Source organism: Physeter macrocephalus, chromosome 10 (genome assembly GCF_002837175.3).
Source record: "Physeter macrocephalus isolate SW-GA chromosome 10, ASM283717v5, whole genome shotgun sequence".
Lineage (NCBI taxonomy): Eukaryota > Metazoa > Chordata > Mammalia > Artiodactyla > Physeteridae > Physeter > Physeter macrocephalus.
The window spans coordinates 25410869-25435745 of NC_041223.1; the positions used below are offsets into that span (position 1 = coordinate 25410869).

General features: G+C 38.8%; 2 protein-coding genes across 12 annotated transcripts in view; one reads left to right on the forward strand and one right to left on the reverse strand.

Moving 5' to 3' along the window:
• REPS1 (RALBP1 associated Eps domain containing 1) overlaps nt 1–6807 on the forward strand; it is an 81190-nt gene extending 74383 nt beyond the window's left edge. For 10 of the 11 annotated variants that reach the window (XM_007101029.4, XM_007101030.4, XM_007101028.4 and 7 more), the window contains 4 exons: nt 937–1032; nt 2671–2819; nt 3937–4042; nt 6548–6807. In XM_007101029.4, coding sequence (XP_007101091.1) covers nt 937–1032; nt 2671–2819; nt 3937–4042; nt 6548–6616 — 420 coding nt within the window. In that variant the 3' untranslated portion in view covers nt 6617–6807. The remainder of the gene's footprint in view (nt 1–936; nt 1033–2670; nt 2820–3936; nt 4043–6547) is intronic. The other variant, XM_028494379.2, reaches the window with a different exon arrangement.
• A 2126-nt stretch (nt 6808–8933) lies between these two features.
• ECT2L (epithelial cell transforming 2 like) overlaps nt 8934–24877 on the reverse strand; it is a 56587-nt gene continuing 40643 nt past the window's right edge. Inside the window, 8 exon segments of the mRNA XM_024122418.2 lie at nt 8934–9061; nt 10411–10583; nt 18812–18895; nt 20239–20432; nt 20987–21134; nt 21243–21316; nt 23020–23167; nt 24141–24355. Coding sequence (XP_023978186.1) covers nt 8934–9061; nt 10411–10583; nt 18812–18895; nt 20239–20432; nt 20987–21134; nt 21243–21316; nt 23020–23167; nt 24141–24355 — 1164 coding nt within the window.

The window sequence follows — 24877 nt, forward strand, 5'->3', positions numbered from 1 at the left end:
CATGAAAAGACACAAACACAACCATCTGGTCTTGGCTAAAACACTGTTCTGGGAGTTGCACCCTAACGCTAAACATCTCATGTGATTTGGTGAACATTTCTGTATAATAAGAGGCTATGGTTACCAGAGCTACACTCAGTTTGTATGAGACTAAGTCACTTTATGGGGGGTTGCATCTTACTGCTAAGCATCTGATTTTGTGATTTGGTGAAGATTGTATGAGAGGAAGTCACGTTAGTTAGACAGACTTAACAGACTACAGGATGTCAAAATTTAATCTTTGCAGACAGTGTTCTGGGAGACTCTGTTTATTTCTAGCAGCAAGAACTTCTCTAGGGATCCCTGTCTTCGCTAAGTGTAAATGTGGAGTTGGAGGGAACAAGGGGAATTCTGAAGTCCATTCTGATTGTTTCAACTTATACTGATCTTCTCTAACACATCCAAAAATCTGCTTGTTTGACTGGCATAATTTAGACAAAGTGTTTTTATAGGTCTGATCCATGGAAAGTTTTCTACTAGCCACTTCTTCAATCCTGCAACTTTCTGCCTGGCCTGGGGCTACTAGGGAAATGGGCTGCACCTCCAGGAAGGCAGGGTGGGCCTGAGGGGAGTGCAGGTGTGTACAGGGTACTGGTACTTACTCGCCTGGAATGGATGCTTCCCCTCCCCCAACCAAAGAACTTCCCAGACAGTGCTGCATCCTCAGCTGCCCCCCACCCCCTCAGAGATTTATTACCTCCCCTCTCTGCCCTTTAGTAGTAGAGAATGATCATTTTATAAGGTATTCTCACATTCCCTCTCATCTTCATCTCAGGTTTCTTATTGGTAGAATGAATATTTTATAAACATTTAACTCTCTGATTTGTTACATGTATATTTATTCATGTATGTATACTGCTTATATATAATTTGTGATAATAATATATTCATCTCTAGGTTGAAAAAGCTTCTGATCCTGCAAGTTCTCTTCGAGTTGCCAAAACAGATAGTAAAATTGAAGAAAAGACAGCTGCTAGCGCTCCCGCCAATGTGGTATACAGAAGTCTTTTTAAATATTGATCATTTTATGCATATGAAAAGTTATATGAGATAATTTGAAAATCTTAGAAATAAAGTTCGAGATGATCTAACTCATTCCACTGCCTTTAACTGTAATATGCTTAGTCCGTCTCAGAACACAGTCCACCTAGAGATAGAGATGATAGCCTATCATTTGTATTAATGCATGCCACAGGTTCTCAAATCTTAGGTGGTTATTACATTCTTTCAGACATATAAAGTAGAACTTCCTTATTTGTCATATTCAGTTTCTCTTATTGCAGTTATGAGTATAATAGGGAAAAATTATCAACCCTTTAAGGTTAATGTTAATGTAATAAGGTTAATGTTATGCTCTTTTTCTTTAACTGTCTTAGGAATGATTTTTTTCCCAAAAATTTATTATGAAAAATTTTTAACATACAGAAAGATTGAAAGAATTTTACATTGTACATTACTAAACCCACACCTTGATTATACCATTAGTATTTACTATACTTTATTTTTCTTCCAGTTTTATTGAGTTGTAATTGACACACAACACTGTATAAGTTTAAGGAGTACAGCATAATGATTGACTTACATACATCATGAAATGACTGTCACAGTATGTTTAGTGAATGTTCTTCATTTCATATAAATACAGAATTAAAGAAATAGAAAAATATATGTTTTTCCTTGTGTTAGTATACTTGCTTTATGTCTCCGTCCTTCTCTCTAACTATATCAATCCTTCTTATCTGTTGCTTGCATTTCAAAGTAAATTACAGATATCAGGACACTTCCCCTTGAGAAAAAAATTTTGGTAACTTTTTTTTGTCATCATTAAGACAGTCCCAGTAGTCATGAAAACAGTGAGGGTTTCTGAAAGTGCTTAAATTCTACTTTCTGGACACTTTAATTTTTACTACATTAGTAGTTCTGTGATTTTTTTTAATAGTGAATTTTATTTTTGTCAGTTAATGGCAATAAATTAAAAATAGCACTTAACCAAAGAGATGGCATTTGACTCTTGTTTTTATTTATTAACAGGTCAAATCAGGTTATGGTAAATACCAGAATACCATATTTGATTCTGCTGAGGACACATTCACAGTTACCAATAAAATATCCCCTCATTTTCAAAAATTATAATTATTGTGCATCTTAGTGATGGGTTTTTAAAGAATTGCCTAGTTTTCCACTTCTTTATGAATTGTTTTATTCATTAAGATAATATATCTTAGGATTTTTGAGTAGGAAAGCCTATTGTGATAATGGATGCATATTTCTGGAGACTCCCTTTTATAGTTATTGAACAGGTATATATCGAGTGTATATCATATTTATGTTAAAACTGAATATGATAGCTTTGAGTCAAAGAATTCGGGCCTCGAGCTTATTTTGTCACTCTATAAAAAAATTTGTCCAGTAGGTACATTTAGAATTGTAGTGTCACTAGGAAAGTTCTTTCCCATCGCAATTTAAGTCTTTTGTTGCCACAAATATATAAATTGTTTCAAAGTAGGACAGGTGACTCTTAACTTTTGGAGAATGAATGGCTTAACAAAACTATATGATGTTGGCAAAGTGCTAACTAACCATGAATGTCTTCAAGAAATGCTCATTATGAATGGAATTCTTGTCTCCTAGAGCAAAGGCACAACACCTCTTGCTCCACCACCTAAACCTGTTCGAAGGAGATTAAAATCAGAAGATGAATTAAGGCCAGAAGTTGATGAACATACACAAAAGACAGGTGTCCTAGCTGCTGTTCTTGCATCACAACCTTCTATTCCTAGGTAATCAAAGCCATTCCTAAACACATGTAACTACTAGAAACAAAAAGCACAGCAATTAAAAATATCAAACTGAAAGGAATTATGGTCAGACTAGTCCTGTAGGTGAGCATAGGCTTTTCACTGCTCCTCTTTGAGAGTTTTCTCATTTATGAGCAGGTAGAATATTCTTCCCACTTTTTTCCCTTCCATTATTAAGTTCAATTCCAATTCCATTTTTACACTCTATTGCAAATCCTGGAGCAGACTTTAAAAATTATAGTGCACAGGGACTTCTGCGCTGGCACAGGGGTTAAGAATGTGCCTGCCAATGCAGGGGACACGAGTTCGATCCCTGGTCCGGGAAGATCCCACATGCCGCGGAGCAGCTAACCCCGTGCGCCACAACTACTGAGCCTTCGCTCTAGAGCCCGCGAGCCACAACTACTGAAGCCTGCGTACGTAGAGCCCGTGCTCCTCAATAGGGGAAGCCACTGCACTGAGAAGCCCATGCACCACAACGAAGTGTAGCCCCCGCTCACCGCAAGGAGCGAAAGCCCAGGCACAACAGCGAAGACTCAACGCAGCCAAAAATAAAATATAATAAAATTGTTTTTTTAAATCTTAACCTTTAAAAAAAATTACAGTGCACAGTAACACTGATGTATTAACTATGGTAGTTCTAGACCAGGAATTGGCAGACAAGGGCTCATGGGCCAAAGTCAGCCCATGGCCTGTTTAAGGCCCGTGAGCTAAGAATGGGCTTTTACATTTTTGTAAAAAAGAGCAGAGAAAAAGACAGAAAGATACAAAAAAAAAGAAGAACATTCAGCACAAACGGTATTGGCCTGCAAAGCTTAAAATACTTACTGTCTGACCATTTACAGAAAAAGTTTGCTGATGCTTGCTCTAGGCTGACTGAAACTCAGGTGATTGTACAGAATAATCATTGAAACAATAACTACAGTAATTAAGCCTCTGAAGCTTAGATACTTTTGGTGGAGCATTAAAACTGAGCAAGTGACGTTGAGCTATGCTAACAAGGCAAAGATGCTTCCTCTGCGTTCTGGGTTTAGAGATCAGGGAAGAATGGAGAGAATTTAAAGATAAAAAATGAAGGTAATTTTTTTTATCTTCTCAGGTCTGTTGGAAAAGATAAGAAAGCTATTCAGGCGTCAATTAGACGCAATAAGGAAACCAACACAGTTTTGGCCAGATTGAATAGTGAATTGCAGCAACAATTAAAGGTAATGTAGTTTCTGAATCTTTATTTGGGAAGTTCCATGGACTCAGAGCCTCTTAGTGTTGAACTGGAACTTGGAGGAGATCCAGCAATTCTTATGCTAGTATGAAACTTTACATGTAGCAAGAGAAATGTAGATCTGAAGTGTTTTGTATGCCTTTGAGTCCTTTAATATTAAAAAGAATTTCCTGTACTCAGTTCTGGTATGATTGCCTTATCCTACATGTATATAAGGCATCATATTCCTAAAATGTTTCTTAACTTGCATAATGAGACCCAAGAGCAGAAATGTTGTGACCTCAGATACCTCCAGTATCACATGTGTGGCTCTCTACACTCTAATTCTAAAATGATTTGAGTATTGTTAATTTACCCTTTTATCAAAGACAACTCAGATTCTATTAAAATGACTTAAACAGGTCTAAAGAGGGATGGGGGCAATTTAGATCATCTCTAAAGTAGAAAAGACAAGCCTTAAATAGAAATGGTGCTTAGCGCCAGTGTGTACTCCTGTCATCTGTACTTGAGAGGAATGAGTTTGTTTTCCTTACTTACTACTAACCATGATTTCTTTGAATCCCTACAAATCAAAGCTAACAGCCAGAATCATTTATGACTCATCAACATTATTAAGCATTCATGTCTTATAAACCAGTGGTTCTCAAACCTTAATGTATATATGCTTAATTAGGGGTCATGTTAAAATGAAAATTTTGATTTATATCAGGTATGGAGTGGGACCTGAGAATTCTCCAATTTCTAATAAGCTTCCAGGTGATGAAGATGCTGCTGGACTGTTGGCTCCACTTTGAGTAGCAAGGTTGTAAACCACAAAGATGAGGGAAGAGTCCTTGGAAATGTAAAATGAATACAGAGTTAGTTGAGTCCTATAACATTCTTTTCATATTCCTTATCTAGCCTTTATCACATTGTCCATATCTGTGGCACATTTGTCTCTCTGTCCTAGTAAAACTGAACTTGTTGAGGGTAAACCATAATCATTTCTGTTTAGGGTGACCATATAAATGTTCAAACCAAGGTACTTTTTTTTTTTTTTTTTTTCTTTTGGCTGCGTCGGGTCTTAGTTGTGGCACGCGGGATCTTTTGTAGCAGCGTGCGGGCACTTTGCTTTTTTGTGGTGCACAGACTTCTCTCTAGTTGTAGCGTGTGGGCTTCAGAGCGCATGGGCTCTGTAGTTGTGGCGCGTGGGCTCTCTAGTTGCAGCACACGGGCTTAATTGCCCCACAGCATGTGGGATCTTAGTTCCCCAACCAGGGATGGAACCGGTGTCCCCTGCATTGCAAGATGGAGTCTTAACCACTGGACCACCAGGGAAGTCCCCAAACCAAGGTACTTTTGAGAGAAAAGAGAGAGATGTGTTAATAGGCCAGGACATCAGAGATAAACTGAGACTGTCCTAGATAGATTTGTAACTATCTTGTCTCTGTCCCCAAAACCTCGCACATGTTAGGCATTTGATAAATGTATGTTAAAGGAATAATATTCTTGTATAACTCTCTGATCAAAGAAGATATTCGTAGCTGTTCTATAATTATGAATTTGGTCCATTGTAAAGGAAGAATGTAAAACTCATGGCAAGCTTGCTAGTACCATACCTCGAAGATGAAAGTTTTATCAATGCATGTTTTTCTGAAGAACTAAGGAAAATCATAGCAACATGTATATAGCAGCTATTTTTTTTTTTTTAAATTTTTTTGCGGTACGCGGGCCTCTCACCGCCGTGGCCTCTCCCGCCGCGGAGCACAGGCTCTGGACGCGCAGGCCCAGCGGCCATGGCTCACGGGCCCAGCCGCTCCGCGGCACGTGGGATCCTCCCGGACCGGGGCACGAACCCGCGTCCCCTGCATCGGCAGGAGGAGCTATTTTAAAAATCACTTTTCGCATCATCTCTGAGGACAGAAAATAGGAAGTATGGTACCAAATAGGAAGAGGTCATCCTGGTTAAAACACTATACTATCAGTATGATAGAGAAAAAGAAAAAAGGAAAATGGATGAATTAGAAGTTGCGGGCTATCTGAAAAGTCTTCTCAAAATCAACAGTAATTAGAAATTCTGATTACAAAATACATTTATTCATTGTGAAACTGTGACACTCAAAAAAGGAGGTTCAGGAGTTGTTATGACCAGATGTAATCACCAGGGGGAAGAATCTGTGTTAACTGATTCATCTACAGTTATTACAGGGGGTAGGCGTTCTGCAGAATTCATGCATCAGTAGCTATCATTTGCAAATATTGGCTTTTCTGATAATGAAACAAAAAACATTTTATTACCCTGACTGAAGAAATAAAGATTTAATTAAGATCATATTTTATCATTACATACATATAAAGAAACTACATTTCTAAAGTAAAGTATCCTTTTAAAATATGAAGTTGTCCTTCCTCTTAACAAATTTAAATTGTTTTACTGAATGCAGAGCTGTTGTTAGATGTGCCTTCATTTTTATACATGTTGAAACGTAACTTGGCTTTGCATCTTTTTCAGGATGTTCTTGAGGAGAGAATTTCCCTGGAAGTTCAACTGGAACAACTTCGACCATTCTCTCACCTATAAGCCAATTGCCGTTAACTGTGAACATACCCATTTTTAAGCGGTTTTGGGTTCAAAGCCATTTGGAGACCCAAACATTCAGCTCACTGCTTAATTCAACATTAAATTTTATGATTCTGTTTCGCCCTATGTGTTCACCATTGTATTTAAGTACCTTTTATTTTTTAATTGCAACAATAAAAGGGTCAGGATGACTTCGTGAAGGGTATGTTGTGTTTGTTGGCACAGCCCGCCCTTGTTGCTCTGTAGCGTTAGGAGTACATCCATAACATTGGTCCATTATACTTATGTGGCCAGAACCGCTCGCTGCTTGGATTTACAGAACAGGCTTCTCATTTACACCTCAAGCACAGACTCAGAAATATTTACAAAAGGAGACAAAATTAAATAAACTGTCAGTTTGTCTTTAGGTTTAATACTTAACATAAAGAATCCAAAAATCTTTAAAATGCGTTCCCTATTTAATTTTTGATTTGAAAGAACTATATGGTATAAGGCATTCGTTAACCATAAGGTCTGCCATAATTAACGTTATTCAGGAGTCACATGGTACTTTCAGACTTTTCCATGTCAACTTGGGGGGCAGATTTTATGTTTTTCTTGTGAAAATTTGATCAGTTTAACCTGTGACTTAAGCTTGCTTGTGTGTGAGATTTTAATTCCACAGCAGTCATGTAAACTTACAAATTAACTGGGAAGACAGGCCTTTTTAAATTGTCCCCTAGAAGCAAAGGGAAAGTGTTGACACCACAAACAACGTAAGTACTGTCCACTTGCAAACATCACCACTTTCTGCATGATTTATGTACTTAACTCTCAATTAGAAGCTTATGCTCATCAGTCTCTACAAGTTTTTTCAAGTAATATGTTTTAAATTTCTGAGGACCTTAATTATTCACAGAATAAATGGAAATTCCTTAAGATTTCTAGTTTATCTTGAGCTATCTTGTTACTCATTCTTTTGCCATAGAGAGAGGTTTTTCCTGTTAACAAAGGGTTTCTGAAGTTTGTTTTGGATTTGTTTTGTATTAGATGATATTTTCATTTTGATCACATTTGTAAGTTTGCATTTATTGCTGACTAACAGCAGATATTCCTTTAACGTTTTCTTCTGTCTGGCATCGTAGATGTTAAGCTGCGTGGATATATCATAAAAGAATCAAAAGTGTGATTTTACACTAATAAAAACAGTATTTTAACTTTCGTACATTTTTTAACAAGAATTTAAATTTTTAAGAATTAGAAGAAATTTGTATTTTGTTGAAAGAAGAAAATGTTTAAAATAGCCTAGTTCACAATCCTAGACTGTACTAGTAAATTTCATTTCCTTAAAGGAGAATTTGAAGCAAAAAGGAGACTGACAACCAAAAGCTTCCAAGATTAATACAACTTTATCTACCATTATTAAGTAAAAATATTTTTACTACTGCATATATCAGCTAAAGTTTCAAAGTGGTTAACAGGTTATAGCTTCAGTTTATTAAATAATTAAATGAAGGCTTTAAGTGCCCAGAAAACTACTCAATACCTATTTTTATTTTTCTCTGTTTTAAAACAGTTGTCTTAATTTCTTCATTTTTTTACTCAGCAAAATTCCATTACAGGCAAGTTTTGTTTTTTAAAAGGTACCTCCCCCCACCCCCTGCCAAACAGCCTTCTAATTTAACAGTGTAACAAATTTTTAAATCTTTTTATTTGGAAGGTCTAAGAATTTAATTTTGCAACAAAAGACCACTTAAAAATTACAGAAAAAATTTTAGTACTTTATAGTGGTATATTTTTAATGCTCTCTGGAAGAGTACATTCATATTAAGGATATATGTGACAAGTTTTTAAATAAAGTACCAGTTATATTTCTTATACATATTTTTTAAATCCATAACTATTTCATGAAAATGTTAAAGATAATTGGTAAATCACCAACAGATAAAGACATTTCTCTGATCATTTAAGAAACACTTTTCATTATGACTATTTTTCATTAGATCAGAAAACAAAACTTTAAATACCCAATATCCTTATTCAGTCTTAGGTTCTGTCAGTCAGATTACTCTAAATAATACTGTTCATGAAAAATAACTACCAAAAGAAGTGGTTCAAAATATCATACTCAAATTTTTCTTACTGTCCATTTCACATAATTGAGCATAGATGATAACGTTTAAAAGCTAGGAAGAGCTTTATGGGTCATCCTAGTTCATCCTCCCATCATCCATGACAGATAATCATTCTGCTCCTTACTGGATCTTCTGGAACAGAAAATAACATGCTGTCTGTCTTTGCCAGGGCAGATTGGAACTCCTGGTGTTTAAGTCCAGTCTCACTTTTCCATACTACTTTCGATGGCGTTTTGGAGTACTGACAACCACAGGAATTTATCATCCTCAACTTCTGTAGCACAAATTCATTCATGTTTTGGACCTTGAAGAATAAATGCATTCTTGATATCTGTAAAAAAAATTATTTGAGGTACACTAATTAGTCTTGCAGGTAAAAATCGAAAGGAGAAAATGTTTTAAAATTCAAGTCATCTTGAAGAATTTTTTGAAAATTAAAAAGATTCAAATACAAATCCAGTTTAGAAAATAACTTCCTAAATGACTGAATTATTCAAATATAGTCTAAAATAGTCTTTACATTATAATTGTTTAATTATAATTAGCAATTATTTTTAAAGACTAAGTGATAGACGATATAATGTTCTTTAATTCCAGAAGGTACTGGAACCAGTAAAGGTCTTTACTAAGAGTTAACTGTAGATAAGAAATGCTGAGAGCTAGACCTAGGCCGCCTTGGTATGAGGCCAGGACAGAATTAAGCCAGCGACTTAGCTGAATGCCCACTTTTAGCTAACATTTTGATGTTCTGACATAGAGCATAACTGATTAATGGGAGGTGAAAGGAGACATGTCATACATGTTATGGGTAACTAACCCTTCTTAGCTGAGTTTGTCTTCTAGGTGAAATATTTATTCCCACATTTAGTGTTCATTTTTTCTCATCCTCAGATTTTAAATGGGGCTGAAGCTAATGGGAAGCAGACCTTTTTAGATAAATTCCTTCTCTAAGATTTTGGTTCTGGCTTTAACCTTAAGTCCTACCTTCACATGCAGTGAAGAATATTGCAGTGAGAGGTGTTACATTCAGATTGCCTGGCCTAACAGAAATATAGGAAAGAGATACGAATCCTTTTAAGATTGGGAAGTAGAATGTAAGATAAAAACTAAAAATAGGTACAGTAGGTTTAAGTAGGAATTCTTTTTGTAACAAATGATATTTCTGTTGAGATTATTATGAATGAAATGTTTGTTATTAAACACCCTTTGCAAGTCGATCCTTTATAGAAGAACTCTTAAATATGACCTTACGGAAGAAAAGGTACAGTCAAATCTGCAAAAATCACTTAGTCCTAGTAGAATGGAGAAGTAATAGATAAAAACCTAAAATTGTAACATCCTCAAGCAAAATAGAGTAATGGTTAAGGACTCCAGCTTTCCTGTCAGACTACTTCAAAGAACCCTTCACAATGATGTAGGGTTGTGTCTCCCTTTGTGATTTTTGAAAGCTGTTTTCTTAATGTCTAGGGTGTGTGTCTGACAATGCCAGCATTCCTTTCTTTTGCTATTTTAGAGGTAGATGAAAGTTTACATTAATGAGACCCTAGAAGTATTGGGGAAATTATTTGCAAGCTGTCAAATTCCAGTTCTTGTCCTGCTTTTCTATTTTAATAGTTAATATGTTTTATATAATATAGCTTTCTAAAGGTATTTAACTCTTAGGAGGAAAAGAATACATACATTTGGAATCTGGAATATCTTCTATGAGTAGTCAATGAAGGGCCACTGATGCAATGAACTGGTAGGTTGATTCTGAAGTCCTTTCAAACGGAGTATGAGACGTGCCCCCACTAGAAACAAGCAGTGCATCGTTGAAGAGGAAAAGACTGAGATCACGGGTATGTTCATACAGCCTGGGTTAAAAAAGAGAAGGATCAGTTTTAGAAGTTTTACGTACGTGTTTTGTTTCACAGTTCCCCATCTTTACACTGATAAGCTGATAGTCAAGGTTCTTCCTTACCTCAGACCTTTTGAAAGGCTTATTGAAGTTCTCTGTATATTTTTCTCCTGGTGTGAATAGTCCCTCTGTCTCAGACCAGTCATGTGGGTGGGCCTCAAGGTTCCTGGGGAAATGGTTTGAGCTTATCCATTGGACAAGTATCCAATCAATGCAGGAAAAATGAACACTGCACTTTCCCAACTTTATGACATGAATCAGGTTAAAGCTGTGTTTTTAAACTTCTGTGAAAAGGTTAGTATTTCGTGTTTGATGTATTTAGGCAATCTGGGGAAAATACGTTTTCATTTGGTTTGGTTTCATCTTTAAGGATAACACGTTGGGTTAGAACAAAGCACAAGAATCAGTAAGGTGCAAGGTGTCTTAAGTAGGAAGCAGGGAAAAGAGAAGCATTCACTAAGTAGGAAATAGGGATTTTTCTAATTTTGACTGGAGGAAGAAAAGCTGGAATTAAGTAGCTCTTCATTTCCACAGGGGTTGCTACCATGGTCAACGGTAGGCATGTTTATCAGCAGGCAAAATATTGTGTCCCCAACCTCCATCTAGTATCTTCTGTTGGTGGACCCAGGTCACAGTGTTTAGAGGTTTCACTGTACTCTAGTGTGGGTTATCTCATGTCAGTACTCAATGGAGCATCAAGTGATGTACTAGGGAGGAGCTTGGGGGAGCCCCACCGAGGCCCCCCCATCTCCACCCCCCCACCAGGAATGGCCAAGTGCAGCAAGCTCATTATTTTGATGGAGGATGACTGAAAAAAAAAAATGTTTTGCTGAGAAGCATCAAGCAACCCGCAGGAAGTTACTCTGAGGAAGTGAGTCAATTTACTGGCTTATTCAGAGGAATTCCCTTATTTTTTATCTTCATCATCTTTGTTTAATTTTTAAGTTGTTGATTTAGATCCACATAAAGTTTTACAAAGTAACATCAGCATATACTATCAGCTTTTTTAGTGTACCGCTCTTCTGTTTTACAGAAATGCTAAAGTAACATCAGCATATACTGTCAGCTTTGTTAGTGTGCCGCTCTTCTGTTTCACTTTTCCTTTTTGCTTGGCTCACTCCTCCCTCCACTCAGGTCACCCAAGTTACCAAACTAGTGCATATCTTTCCACCTTTCTTTAACCTGCCCAGGTAGTCACTCACATATGTACCTGTATATACATCTATTTACAGGTAGGGTGCCATTGTTTCAAGTATTATTCCAGAATTTTTGCTTGATTTCCTCATCAATGGAAATCACTTCAAGTTCTTTTTAATGACTAAGTGATACTTAATAGTATGGATGAACCATCATTTATCCGACTCTTCCCCCTTTGATGGGCATTTGCTTTGTTGACAAGCTCAGGTCTCTTTCTTCCCTCCTTCCCTCCCTTTCTCTCTTCCTCCTTTCATTTGTTCTTTCTTAATTGCCACTGTGAGCAATGTTGGGATAAATCGATTCCTTACATATAAACAAATTCCTTACATGTGCTGTTATTTCTATCAGGATTCCCAAGGGTAGAATTGACTGGCCAAATGGCATATATATTTTTCTCAAAGACTTCCAGATTGTTCTCAATAAAAGCTGCTATAATTCACATTTAGAATCCACTTTATATTATAATGGCTCTGACGTATATAGTACAAACTTTAATGTGCATCTGAATTACCCAGAGATTTTATTAAAATGCAAATTCTGATTCGGTAGAGCTAGACTAGCCTGAGATTCTGCATTTCTAACAGCTCCTGGGTGATGCTGATATGCCGACCACACTTTGACTAGTGAGGCACTTAAGTTGTTTATTTATTACAGTCATGCGTGTGACGTAGGCAAAGGACTAGATCAGGAGTTAAACATTTTTAAGGAGTGCCATACTTCAGGTTCAGCTCTTTGGAGAGTGTTAGGAAATACAGGTCACGTTAGATGTGTGGATAGATAGAAATGCAGTGGTCATCCAACCACTGGAGCTAACTTCCTTTTTCAAACATTTCCTTCCCATCTCTGTGATTATGATTTAGGCTGGAAAGAGTGGGATGCTTCATATTTACTTATAGTTTATAAGAAATAATGTTCTAGATCAATTTGATAGGTTATTCTGAGAATAATGGAGCACATAGAGCTAGGGATGAGGGAGAGGGGAAGCAAGAAAGATGGGGTGTGTTTAAATCAGTGTGTGGTGGGCTGTATATGGTGAATGGCCACTTTAAATAGGCAAAAGAACTTCACCCATATTCTTGACCCTTTTTTGGCAATATTTTTACTACTGATAAGAATCACCATACCATTTTAGAAAAATGTTTAAAGCTATAATAAAACTTTGCCGTTCTATCTGAATGACCAGGGAATGTGCCTACAAGAGTGTTTTGAAGAAGTAGCTTTGAAAGGGGTGTTTGCTTGGTAAACAAATGTTTGATTTTTTCCTTTGGAAGGGACAGTATTGAAAGTAGAGGTAAATGAAGGAGAATTCTAGTTTTGTGACCCACTTGGACTGGGTGGGTGGATGGCCCAGAGGAGGGAAGAAGCAGGCACATTAACTTGAGCTTGGAGTTGAGGCCACTTGTAATCTGAGGACATGAGAAGGGAAAGATAAACGCACAAAGAGGTTTTTATTATTTTAATCTGATTAGGAAAGTGCTATTTATATATAAATGAATTTTACCTACAATAAAGCTTTCCGAAAGCCATTTGCACCCCCCCCAAGATCTCCAGTAATTTTCATCCAAAGACAAAAAACAACAGAATCTTTCTTTAAAAACTTAATTCTTCTGCACGTGTAAAAACAAATAATTTTGCCCTTCGTACTGATATAATGGAGCAACTGAAATGGGAACTCTGGATCCTACTAGGGTTTCATAAAGCTGCTTCTCTCATTCAAAAGAACCAACTCCAAGGTTAGAGTTCTTTCCTTGAACTTGGATAGGATTCCTTTGCTAATTCACAAATAGGCTTAATGACTCAGCCAACCATAGTTTAAGTTCTTAACACCATTCGAGAAGTGTTTTGTTGTTTAATTACTACATTAGCCAGACCAAGAGACACAGTACCCAACTTCCATAAATACATAAAACTTTGAAAGTAATTTTCAGAGCACAACCTTTGGCATGAACAGACCAACAGTAGGTCATTGGTTCTGTGAGCTGAGCTGAGCCAAAACTCTGAATGGTGGATCATTGTGGCTTTTTGGGTTGCCAGGATAAAAGTCAATTCAGAGCCAGAGTCCAGTATCCCTGAGAAGTCTGGGTATTTCTCTTTCCCCAGTACCTAGCTGCCCTGGTAAATGACTGTAGGTCCCTTTGGGTAAGCCGAAAGGAATGTGTTAACAGTATGCATGCTCGGTAGTGTAGTGGTGTTTTTCCTCAAGAGGACTCGGGGGTCTGAGAAGTGGATGGCTCTATTTGGTGATTTAAAGCCATGCCTGTATTCACCAGTCTTAGAGGGCTCCACTTTTGCATCTTTGGCGACACCGCCATTAGAAGGAGAACAAAAATAAACAACAATGCTAAAAATCAGCAAGCTTAAAGTCACATACATAAAAATTGGTGTTTCTGAAAAAAACAATAATATAAAAATTCCAAGGTACATAATGTATTATAAAAGCTTAACAAACCCAGAACTCTGAGGGCCATATCCAGAGAGGGACAAATGCCTCCAGATTTCCTAACTCTAAAATGACTGAGTTCATCTCTACCCCAGAGCAAATTTTTTCATTTATAGTACAAATATTGTTCTTTTTGTGTCACCCCTCTTGTTTATTGGTAATTTGTTTAGTACTTCTTGCTATGTTGGTGAGATTATTATGAGGAAGTCTCAGTTCATCTTTCCACCTGCTGGTCTAATCAGTGGATAGAACACAGACCTGGTTTTGAATTCTAAACAAGCACTTATTAGTAATGTGACCTCAGATAACTTTCGCAAGTCCTGATTCCCCACGCATAACATGGTTCCATTCCTACCTTCCTCACCAAATGATTGTAAAGAGTATATCAAATGAGAGAAGTTAAAATATGTGGTAAACTATAAAGCTTTAGACTCATGTGAGTTGGCACTGTGTGCAAAAATATAAGCAGACTTTCCTCTAAGTAGAAATCCCTGATAGAAATCGTGGGAATGTCATTTCTTGGGTTTCATATGACTTCCTAAAATGACAGAAAACAAGGTTTCAGCCTAAATGTTCTGTGATAACTTTTGGAATATGAACCTTTTTTGCATTTACTTAATTTCAATATTAATGTAAAATCACATTTGTATTTATTGCTTGGCAAATCACTGAGATAGTGCCTACTTAAACATAAATGTACCTTTTAATTAGAGTGTAAAATAATGTAGTATTCCCCTGTTTTCATGAAACTCTCAAATGTACTGTTGTCCAAATACTAAAGCAGAAGTCTGAATTCTAATATTTGAGACTTCTGGTTGGACGTGTAAAGAGCTTGGAAGTCATCACTTCCATCACACGACAAAAAGGAAGCTGAAAGAATCAACAATTCTTCTTAGATCCATCGAAGAAGTGAGGTTATAAAGTAGATTACCACCCCAAAGCTGAAGAGACAAGCTGATAACGTAGAATCACAGCTTACTGGAAGCAGAAACTGCCTGCTGGAGCCAGCATCAGGTAAGAATATTAAAGGTAGTTGACTAATTGCTAGAGCCTGAGTGTGAACTAGTTCAAGAGATTACAAATTCTTGGAGGCCTAGCACTGGCCCACGCCACACCCCTGCACCCTTGCATGAGTTTAAAACTTGCAGGAATTTTACCTCCAGGAGCCTCACCAGGTTCTCACTGTGAAACTCAGAAAAATACCCTCATTCTTCCCATGGCGGGGGAGAAAGTAACCATTTGAAACATGCCCACAGAGTCCTATTCTATTCTCTTAACAAAGGCCTGCCTTCAAGGGAAACAATTTTACCAAAATGTAACCAACATGAGGAAAGGGAAATACCCAACCCCACAGCTACCTCTAATCTTCCTATCTCATCTTAGAGGTGACTAACAATAATAATAATGTAATAAAATAAAAGTTTAAAAGCTGATAGACACTTGTAAAGGTCATAGCCCAGGGGTACAGTCTCACTAAAAACCTGAGACCTAATGATAGGACACACAACTCTTCCCTTCCCCTCACATCTTCCTACCACATCAATAGGACTCCTTATAATAACAAGGTATTATAGCTGAAAAGGACTGCAAGGTTCAAATCCTATTTAAGGAATATCTAGGAATACCCAAAGACAACAGGGGAGACAAAAATGAAAATTTTAGCCTCTGACACCACAGCTACAACAAACGGTAAATACAGGCTAACATTTAGCCAGATAAATGTAAAACCTCATACTAAAGACCTATTGACCTCATTTCCTTTTATCCAATACAGCATGTCTAGCTTTCAACAAAAAAAATTATAAGGCATGCTAAGAGGCAGGAAAACACAGTCTGATAAGACATGGCAAGCATCAGAACCAGACTCAGATATGGTAGAAATGTTGTTAGAAATATCAGACCAGGGAGTTTAAAATAACTAAGATAAGTTAAGAACTCTAATGGAAAAAGTGGACAACATGTAAGTACAGATGGGTAATATAAACAGAGATGGAAATTCCAAGAAAGAATTAAAAAATTCTAGAAATCAAAAACACCATAATAGAAATGAATAATGCCTTTGATGGGCTCATCAGCAGACTGGACATAGCCAAGGAGAGAATCAGTGAGCCTGAAATACATCAATAGAAAGAAAACAAAAGAGTAAAAAAGAAGGGAACAGAATATCCAAAAGATGTGAGACAGTTACAATGGGTGTATAAATGTCTAATGGGAATATCAGATGGAGAAGAAAAAGGATGAAACAGAAGAAATAGTTGAATTAATAATGGCTGAGAATTTTCCAAAATTATTGACAAGCACAACCATAGGCCCAGGAAGCTTAGAGAATACCAAGAAGGATAAATCCCCCCAAATCTATACATATCACATACAAATTCGAGGAAATCAAAGAGAAAGATAAAATCTTGAAAGTATCCAGAGACAACAATGAAAAACAAAACAAAATGAAACATCTTTCTTATAAAGGAACAAAGGTAACGATTACACTGGACGTCTCTTTGGAAGCCATGCAAGCAAGAAGAGCAGGGGAGTGAAATAAGTGTTGAAAGAAAAAAACCCACCAAACTAGAATTCTGTAGCCAGAAAAAGTATCCTTCAAAAGTGAAGGAGAGGGGACTTCCCTGGTGGCACAATGGTTAAGAATCCACCTGCCAATGCAGGAGACATGGGTTCGAGCCCTGGTTCAGGAAGATCCCACATGCCGCAGAGCAACTAAGCCTGTGTGCCACAACTACTGAACCTGCGCTCTAGAGCCCGCGAGCCACAGCTACTGAGCCCACGCACAGCAACTACTGAAGCCCACGTGCCTAGAGCCCGTGCTCCACAACAAGAGAAGCCACCACAGTGAGAAGCCTGCGCACTGCAACAAAGAGTAGCCTCCACTCGCTGCAACCAGAGAGAGCCTGCACCCAGCAACGAAGACCCAACGCAGCCAAAAATTAATTTTTTTTAAAAAAAGTGAAGGAGAGGGACTTCCTCCTGGCGGTCCAGTGGTTAAGACTTCACCTTCCATTGCAGGGGGTGCAGGTTTGATCCCTGGTTGGGGAGCTAAGATCCCACATGCCTCACAGCAAAAACAAAATAACCATAAAACATAAGCAATATTGTAACAAATTCAATAAAGACTTTAAAAATGGTCCACATTTTTTAAAAAAATCTAAAAAGAGAAGTGAAGGAGAAATAAAGACATTCTCAGACAAACATTGAGGGAATTCATTGCCAACAGATCTACCTACCTAGCAAGAAATGTTAAAAGAAGTTATTCAGAGAAAAGGTAAATTATATAAGTCAGAATCTTGGACTTACATAAAGGAAGAGTGTTTGAGAATGAATATGTGAAGGTAAAATAAATTCTAATAATAAAAAACTGGAATAATCCCTAGCATGTCTCCTACTACACCAGTGTGTTTAGAATTGCTGGCTTGACAGCTAGTTTCCTTCTACCATTGTAGCTCATTTCTATTGTTACTGACCAAAAACAACAAAACAAAAACACCATGACAATGAGAAAAGTGACACAACTGTGTGATTTGATTTTCATTTAATATCCACTCCAGGTGGGGATTGCGGTGAAGGGACTGGAAGGGACTGGTTTCTTCCAACCTTCCCCTTCCCCCGCCACTGCCACCACCCTGCCCTGGGCCTTTGGGAAACATTTACTGAAATATTCATTGAAATAACAGGCAAACCAATTTTCATTTCTTTTATTGCAGTTAATTCCTCTCCATTTGGTTGCTCTTTGTTGAGTTATTTTTGCCATTAATACTGAAAACATAGATTGGCAAACAATTTTCTAAAGAGGAATTGAAAAACTATGGTCCCACCCCTTGTCTTCTGTAAATAAAGTATTATTGGAACACAGCTACACTCATTCACTTAGGTATTGTATAGTTTTTGAAGATTGTATTATTCATTATGTATTGTATTTATGTAGCTGCTTTTGTGCTACAACAGCAAAGTTAGGTAGTTGCCACAGAGATCATTCAGCAAGAAAGACCTAGAATACTTACCATCTGCCCCTTTACAGAAAAAGGTTGCCCATCCTTGTTCTAAAGGAGGAAAGGGAATGCTAGCACCCTCTCGTCACAATAGTTCTTATACTGTGAGCACTGTACAAACTAGATATGTGAGACCTCAATACCATGGTGGTCTCAGGGTGAGACCTTCTGAATACTGACCTCAGTAACTAACTGCCGATAATCAACTGGTCTTCTCTTTCTCAGAGTTGAGCAGATCATCCATGTGGTACCCCGCAACACTTGGCTCTCCTCTCAGTAGGAAAGTGACCAAACTTCAGAATTCCTCTTTCAGTGGAGTTAGTGGTCCCGGCAATGACAATTTAGTTTCTTCCATTCTACCCAGTAGCTGCCTGGTATGCGAGTAAGGTGATAAAACACCTTACGTTGTCTCAGAGAGGGGTGTGTGTGTAACTTTTTAGTTCAACATAAAGATTTATCGTAAATTTACAATATGACAGACGTTGTACTGGATTCTGGGTACAAGATAAATATGACACAGTCACAGCCATAGGATAGTTAAATATTTACCTTAAAGAGAAACTTAGTTCCTCATCCCAGCAGTGAAGTTGGGCTACATCTTGGACCCTAATCAGATATCTGTTTACTTCTGATAGAGTCAATGAAATAAAAAACAAAATTAGAAATATATAAATTTTTAGAAAATAATTTCCACTACTGAAGAACCATTTTATATCCCAGAAGATGTAAGTGTTGAGTAGAACTCAGTTCAATTATGAAAAAGCACTGTTTTTGAAACAGTGAAAACTATATTTAAGGGTGTAGTCTAATTTTAAAACTATTGAAAACATTGTTTTATTATAAATGCTTTCCTAGCATCAAAAATAAGGTGGGGGTGGGGTGAGTCAGAAGGGATCTATGGAGAAAAGGAGGTGAATGAAATGTTACAAATTAAGAAGTCAGGCCCTTTTACTGATCTAGCCATGGAGGTGATCACTTGATGTGTATAGTGATCCAAAGGTAAAGTTCTGTGAGCTCTGTGAGTTCCAAGATTTTGGATTTTCTGTAATCCAATCAACTCCACCTCTTTCCCTATCAAAATGTGCAGATCTAAATTAGGCCCAAACAACTCCACCTTGCTTCCCCAGTTTGAGCAAATAACAATAACACTTCCAGCCAATTGATATTTTAATTCAATATAATTCATATATTGAACTCCTAGTACATGCTCAACACTAGAAGACAAGTAAATCATAGTTCATACCTGATGGAGCTCCCAATCTTGTGAATAAAGGACTGAAGGAAAACGTGGCAGAAACCTTCAGGGTGCTGCAGAATACCTAGGAAGGGGCAACTCACACTGGAGATGTTGTGGGATACTTTACAAGGCAGACGAAGATGGAAATGGATCTTAAAAGGATGAATAGGAGTTTATCCAGTGGAGTAGAAAAAGAAGGCAATTTCTGAGAAGGAAGAGCATGGGCAAAGCACAGATGTGTGAAGAGAGGCTCACATTAGAGAACTGTGAGTAGATTTGTGTGGTTTGATCATAAGGTGGTAGGCAAGGCAGTGAGAAGGAAGGTAGACTGGGACCAGATGATATTCCATAGGTAGCAGATAGCCAGCAGAGGACTTTTAGGATTCCCGCCGATGTCCTCAGTGGGCAGAATCCTGCACCAGACACTATGTGCAGGGAGATATAAAACAGTGAAGACACAGCCCCGTTCCTCAAAGGGGGTCACGATCACAGTAGTCCCAAGGAAGGTGCTAAGACTGCAGAGAGGTTATGGGATGGGGTCAAGACCACTTGTGCCTCTTCTCATCTAGCATCCTTGCCGATAACAGGGATGTGGAATACGAGAGCTTGGCAGCCCCTGGCACACAGCAGGCACTCAATGGATGTTAGCTGAATCAAAATCTGTATGTCTCCTTTTTGCCAGTGACTCGAGGTTACAATTCATGAGCATGAGTTGGAGCCAGTGCGTCCGAATACATACCGGGCGCCCACAGATGGCGCTCTCTGTCTGACAGCTGATCTGTCATATTGATGTTCTGCTTCATCCGGAAAACAAAGTGATTTTAGGGAAACTGAAACTGTGATATTTTTATACGTAAAAAATCGATTAAAATATTTTATGGCACTTGATAAGGGCACGGTATTTTCATAAACTATTATAGGAATCTCCATTTCCTGTACCCAATATGTTTTAAAACAATGAGGCTAGCGACAACACTGTATTCAAGAATTTCTTCTGGGCATAATGCGCTGTCATTTACATTCAGCCCAGACTCCCATGCAGTGTGCACATCACAGTGATATTTTCAGAATCATAGGACTGTACTCCAAGATGCTGAATTCCTGCAGAATATAGTTGTGATTGCTGTACTGACTTAGGCAGGAAAGCTAATTCATACATGAAAAAGTACTTTCAGAAACAAAGGGTTTTTACTTTTCTTTTAGTTATCTAGAAAAATCACCCAAATACTCCATTTTTTTAAACTTTTATATTAATAAAGATTTTATTGTACTTCTACAGGTATCTGAAAACATTGTCTCAGGTGATTTGGTTTAGAATAGGTGCCCTCCGTGCTCAAAATCACTGAATACAATGATTTCACATTAAAAGGATGAAAGACTTTGAAGTAAATACCCCAGGAGGATAAGGTATTTCAGGATCTTTGAGTTAGAGTACACAAAAACACTGTAACATTTTTAAAGGACACAGGCTCTTAGCAGCAGCCAACCTGGTCTATGTAACCTTTGTATTTTTTGGATTACTTCAATTGCAGTGGTCAAGTCCCGTGGTCAACATGTTCTGCAGGAGTGTGAAGCCTCAGAACGTAGAGAAGATGAATATATTCTTCAGACCTTCGGGATGGGTACAAAAGCCAGCTCCAGAAGGCTGTATGAGGCACAGACAAGGGAGCCCCGGTCTCTTTCTGACGGCCAGAGAACGCCCTTACTTGGGGTGCCCCGGCTGTGCTCTCCCTCAGAGCTTACCTCAGCATCTTTGTAACAATGGTCTTATCATGCCTCTTCAGGAAAGCTCGGAATGCTGGTATCATTTCTCTGCACTAAAGGTGAGCATTATATTGTCAAAACTCTATAAGACAGTTTTAAAGCATTCTATTCCACCAGGCAAGCACCATCTGTGAAGCACTCAAAAGCAAAAAGGCAACATCTATATCTAATCACAGTATTATTAACACTATAGGTGCTTACTGATATCCTAAGTATAGTGTTTTAATTATACCATAAACCTAACCCTATTCATTGAACTTAATAAGCATAGAAAACTGAAAATGGGCTTTGCGTGCAGGTAGGCCTGGATTAGAATTAGAATTCTAATTTAATTCTATCTAATTCTATGTGACTTTGTCAAGTTACTTAACTTCTCTGAGCCTCAGTTTTCTCATGGATATCATATCTAACCTTGCAGTGAGCAGGGAGGGGGCGAATCCTACCCGTAAAGTGCCTGTCACACAATAAAGGTTATTTCCTAATAGTAAGAGACTATTAATGGGTTCACCTGTAATACTGCTGTTAAGCATGTTTTCCACAGCAACATTAAAAAGGTGCTCCACTGTACTTAATATCTGTTTTAAAATATATTATTCATCACCATTACAGCCCCCAGGAAGTTACCTTATTTTTCTCAGATGGCAGTAATGCTAATTTCTAGAAGTCAAATAGTCACTGATTTCAGAAATGTTAAGAGCTAACATTTATTGCGTGCTTACTTATATGCACCCCCATGCTAGTGAAATAGATACATTATTATCCATAACTATAAAAATGTTGGCACAAATTTGCCTGTGATAATATGTGATGCTTTGTTCCAATTCTTGTCCTAAAAGTCAGTTCTATGAAATTGCTTTATTCATGCAACTTTCACATAATCGAGTTGTCCTGCAGTGTTTAAACTCCCCAAGTGGGGCAGGAAGACGACAGCAAAGGGCAATGTCTGAGGTCGAGAATCGTCCAGAGAGCTCCCAGCCCCGGGCTTTCCACTTCAGGGCCTCAGTGCAGACAGGTGGACATGGCCACAGTGGACGTGTGGACGTGGGGACAGTGGCAGAGTGTACCACCACGTCACAGGGTGCCTCTCCTGCTACCCTTTTGATGTAAACTGAGGAGGGAAGAGAGGTATCCTACTGCCATCAGAGGAGATCCCAACCAGAGCAGCAAGGGGCATAGACGGGAGCTGCACATTCCCGCTCAGACTGTGTATGGCAGGAGTCACAACAGGGACAACTGTTTATAATGCACTCGCTCGGGAATGTAAGACAAAGGAACTCCTTATGTCATCGTGAGATTTCACACATTGAGTGTTTTTATTCCGGTGTGTGGATTATGAATTCCTTTTCTCCATGAGCGAGCTGGACTCGCCAAGGCCGCCCAGGGCTGTAGCAGCAGCATGGAATCAGGGTTAATGGTCTTGCTTCTGCCTCGTTGTGAAGCATGTTCCTGGAACCGAGCCCCAGGGTAACTGGGACAGGTGGGAGTCTGGCAATTTGCATGAGGATTAGTTCAGTCCCACAACCAGTTCCAGGGCGCTGCTGGGTCAAGCACTGTGCCAGCCCGTAGCGACACAATATTAGGTAAACCTGTCAGGGTCCCCGTCCTCAAGGAGCTCACAGTAAACCAGAGAAGATCTGGAAGCCAAGAGGAGAGAAGAAGTCTTCCCTGGTAATTCTAGTCCTTCGGGTTACATATGAAACTTCCTCTCAAGCTCAGAAGGGCTAATAAGTGCCTGGATGGTCACTCAATCTTTTACCTTCTCCATAGTTTTCAGAACAACAGGGTAATTGTTGAAGAAATTGGTGTATATGTTCAACTGGCTTCCAAACTTTATGAATATTTCTCCCACGCAGTGAGCTGGGCCCCATTCCTGTAGTCTGTCTCTCAAGTCATCTAGAAACCACCTGCCATATGAGGAACGCGTGGCCATGAAATATTGGCCAGTGACAACCTATAAACGTAAAAAATAAATTCGTGGTCAGTCGTTTAGGGCAGGGCTTTTGTCAAATCCTTTTGTCTTGACACTGAGCGGTTCAGATTTGACAGGAAAGGAGGAGATGGGAAGTGAGGAAGCAGGTTGAGTCAGGTGGAAGAGTCAGGACCCCAGACTGGCCTGCAGAGGCTGTCCCTGACTGTCCCCCTCCCCCCTCACCCGGGGACGGTTTGTTGCAGTGCTCAGAGGAGAGTGCTCAACTCACTTCAGTGGCTGAATGCCATCACCCCAACTCAGCCCATTTCCCATGGATCGAAGGTTATCCCTCATTCAGCCGTCATAGGCCTTGAAAACTGGAAGAGGCCTAGTTCCTTTTATAGGATCTGGGTCCCCTGAGCTAAGGAACTTGTTCTAAGTGACCTAGAGAGTTACTGACAGAGAAGCACAAGCTCAGTTTGTCTTTATCACCAAGGCAAATGATCACTTTTCTCTCTCAACTGTTCCACACTCATAACATATACTGTTATTACACTAACCCCCAGCCTCCGGTTCTCTAAGCAAAGTATCCTAGTGACTTGGTGACACTGTAGCCTCCCGTTCCTTTCCCATTGCTCAGCCAAATACTGCTGACTATGAGCTGCTCCGTGTGGCTCCCCTTCGCATTGTCTTTTGCATGAACAGCATATTGAATACAGAATCCCCAGGCACTGAACTCCACTCCTTGTACTGTGGCTCTGAGTCGAGGCAGGGATACTCCCTTGGGAGTCATCACTCCTGGTCGCAGTCCAGTGTCAAGAATCCTCTGTCTTCTGTGAGGTGATCAGGCAAGGTCCCCAAGAAGGGCAGAGAATGACTGGGCCTCTGCATAGCTTTTGGAAACAATTAAGTGTGGGTTCCTCCCAGCGCACAATGAATATTTCAAAATACGCCTATTCAGAGTTCACCTGTTGAGACATGACATCAGCAGAATATCAGAGAAAATGATCTGGATATCTGCAGCGCTCAGAATTGCTCTATTTGGTGACAGTGCTGCTCTAAGTGGCCTTTTGTAAATATCTCTCACAATTTCCAGCATTTGCACGTATTTTCTCTCATTCTGTAAGAGTTCCCTGATGACGCTGGTCCGCCTTTCGGCTGAGTCCAGCTGCAGCTTTCTCTCCTGTAGAAAAGCATTAAGAACTCAGAGGGAAAGCATAATGACTCTTTTCAGGTGTACAGCCTCAAAAAGCCTGACGGTCAAAGGAGACAGAGAAATGACAGTATTGAGCAGTCAGGCAGTCACTCTGAGTGCCCCTTTCTGGTTTGTGATATGCAGGGTTGAAGGGAACCTTGATAGGGTACAATGGAGGACCCTGCTGACCATTGCTTGTCCCCATCATCACCAAATAGTCCCTCACATTGGCCAGCTTAATGCTGTAGTAGAGATGGGGCTTTGAACTCTTGGATCTTGAGGAGGGCAGATTGAGACTTTAATTTTATCCATCTATCCATCCGAATATGTATTCTGTGTCATGTGCTAGCTGTTGGCTCTGCAATGATAAGACAGAGTACTGCCTTTACGGAGGTGAAGGTCTCATGAGAAAGCCTTTGGGTTGCTCACTCTTTGTTTTCCTATTTCTTTTTCCCATTAGCATTTTATTGATTATCCTGTAGACAGAAGAACTGACATGAGCTAGGCCTC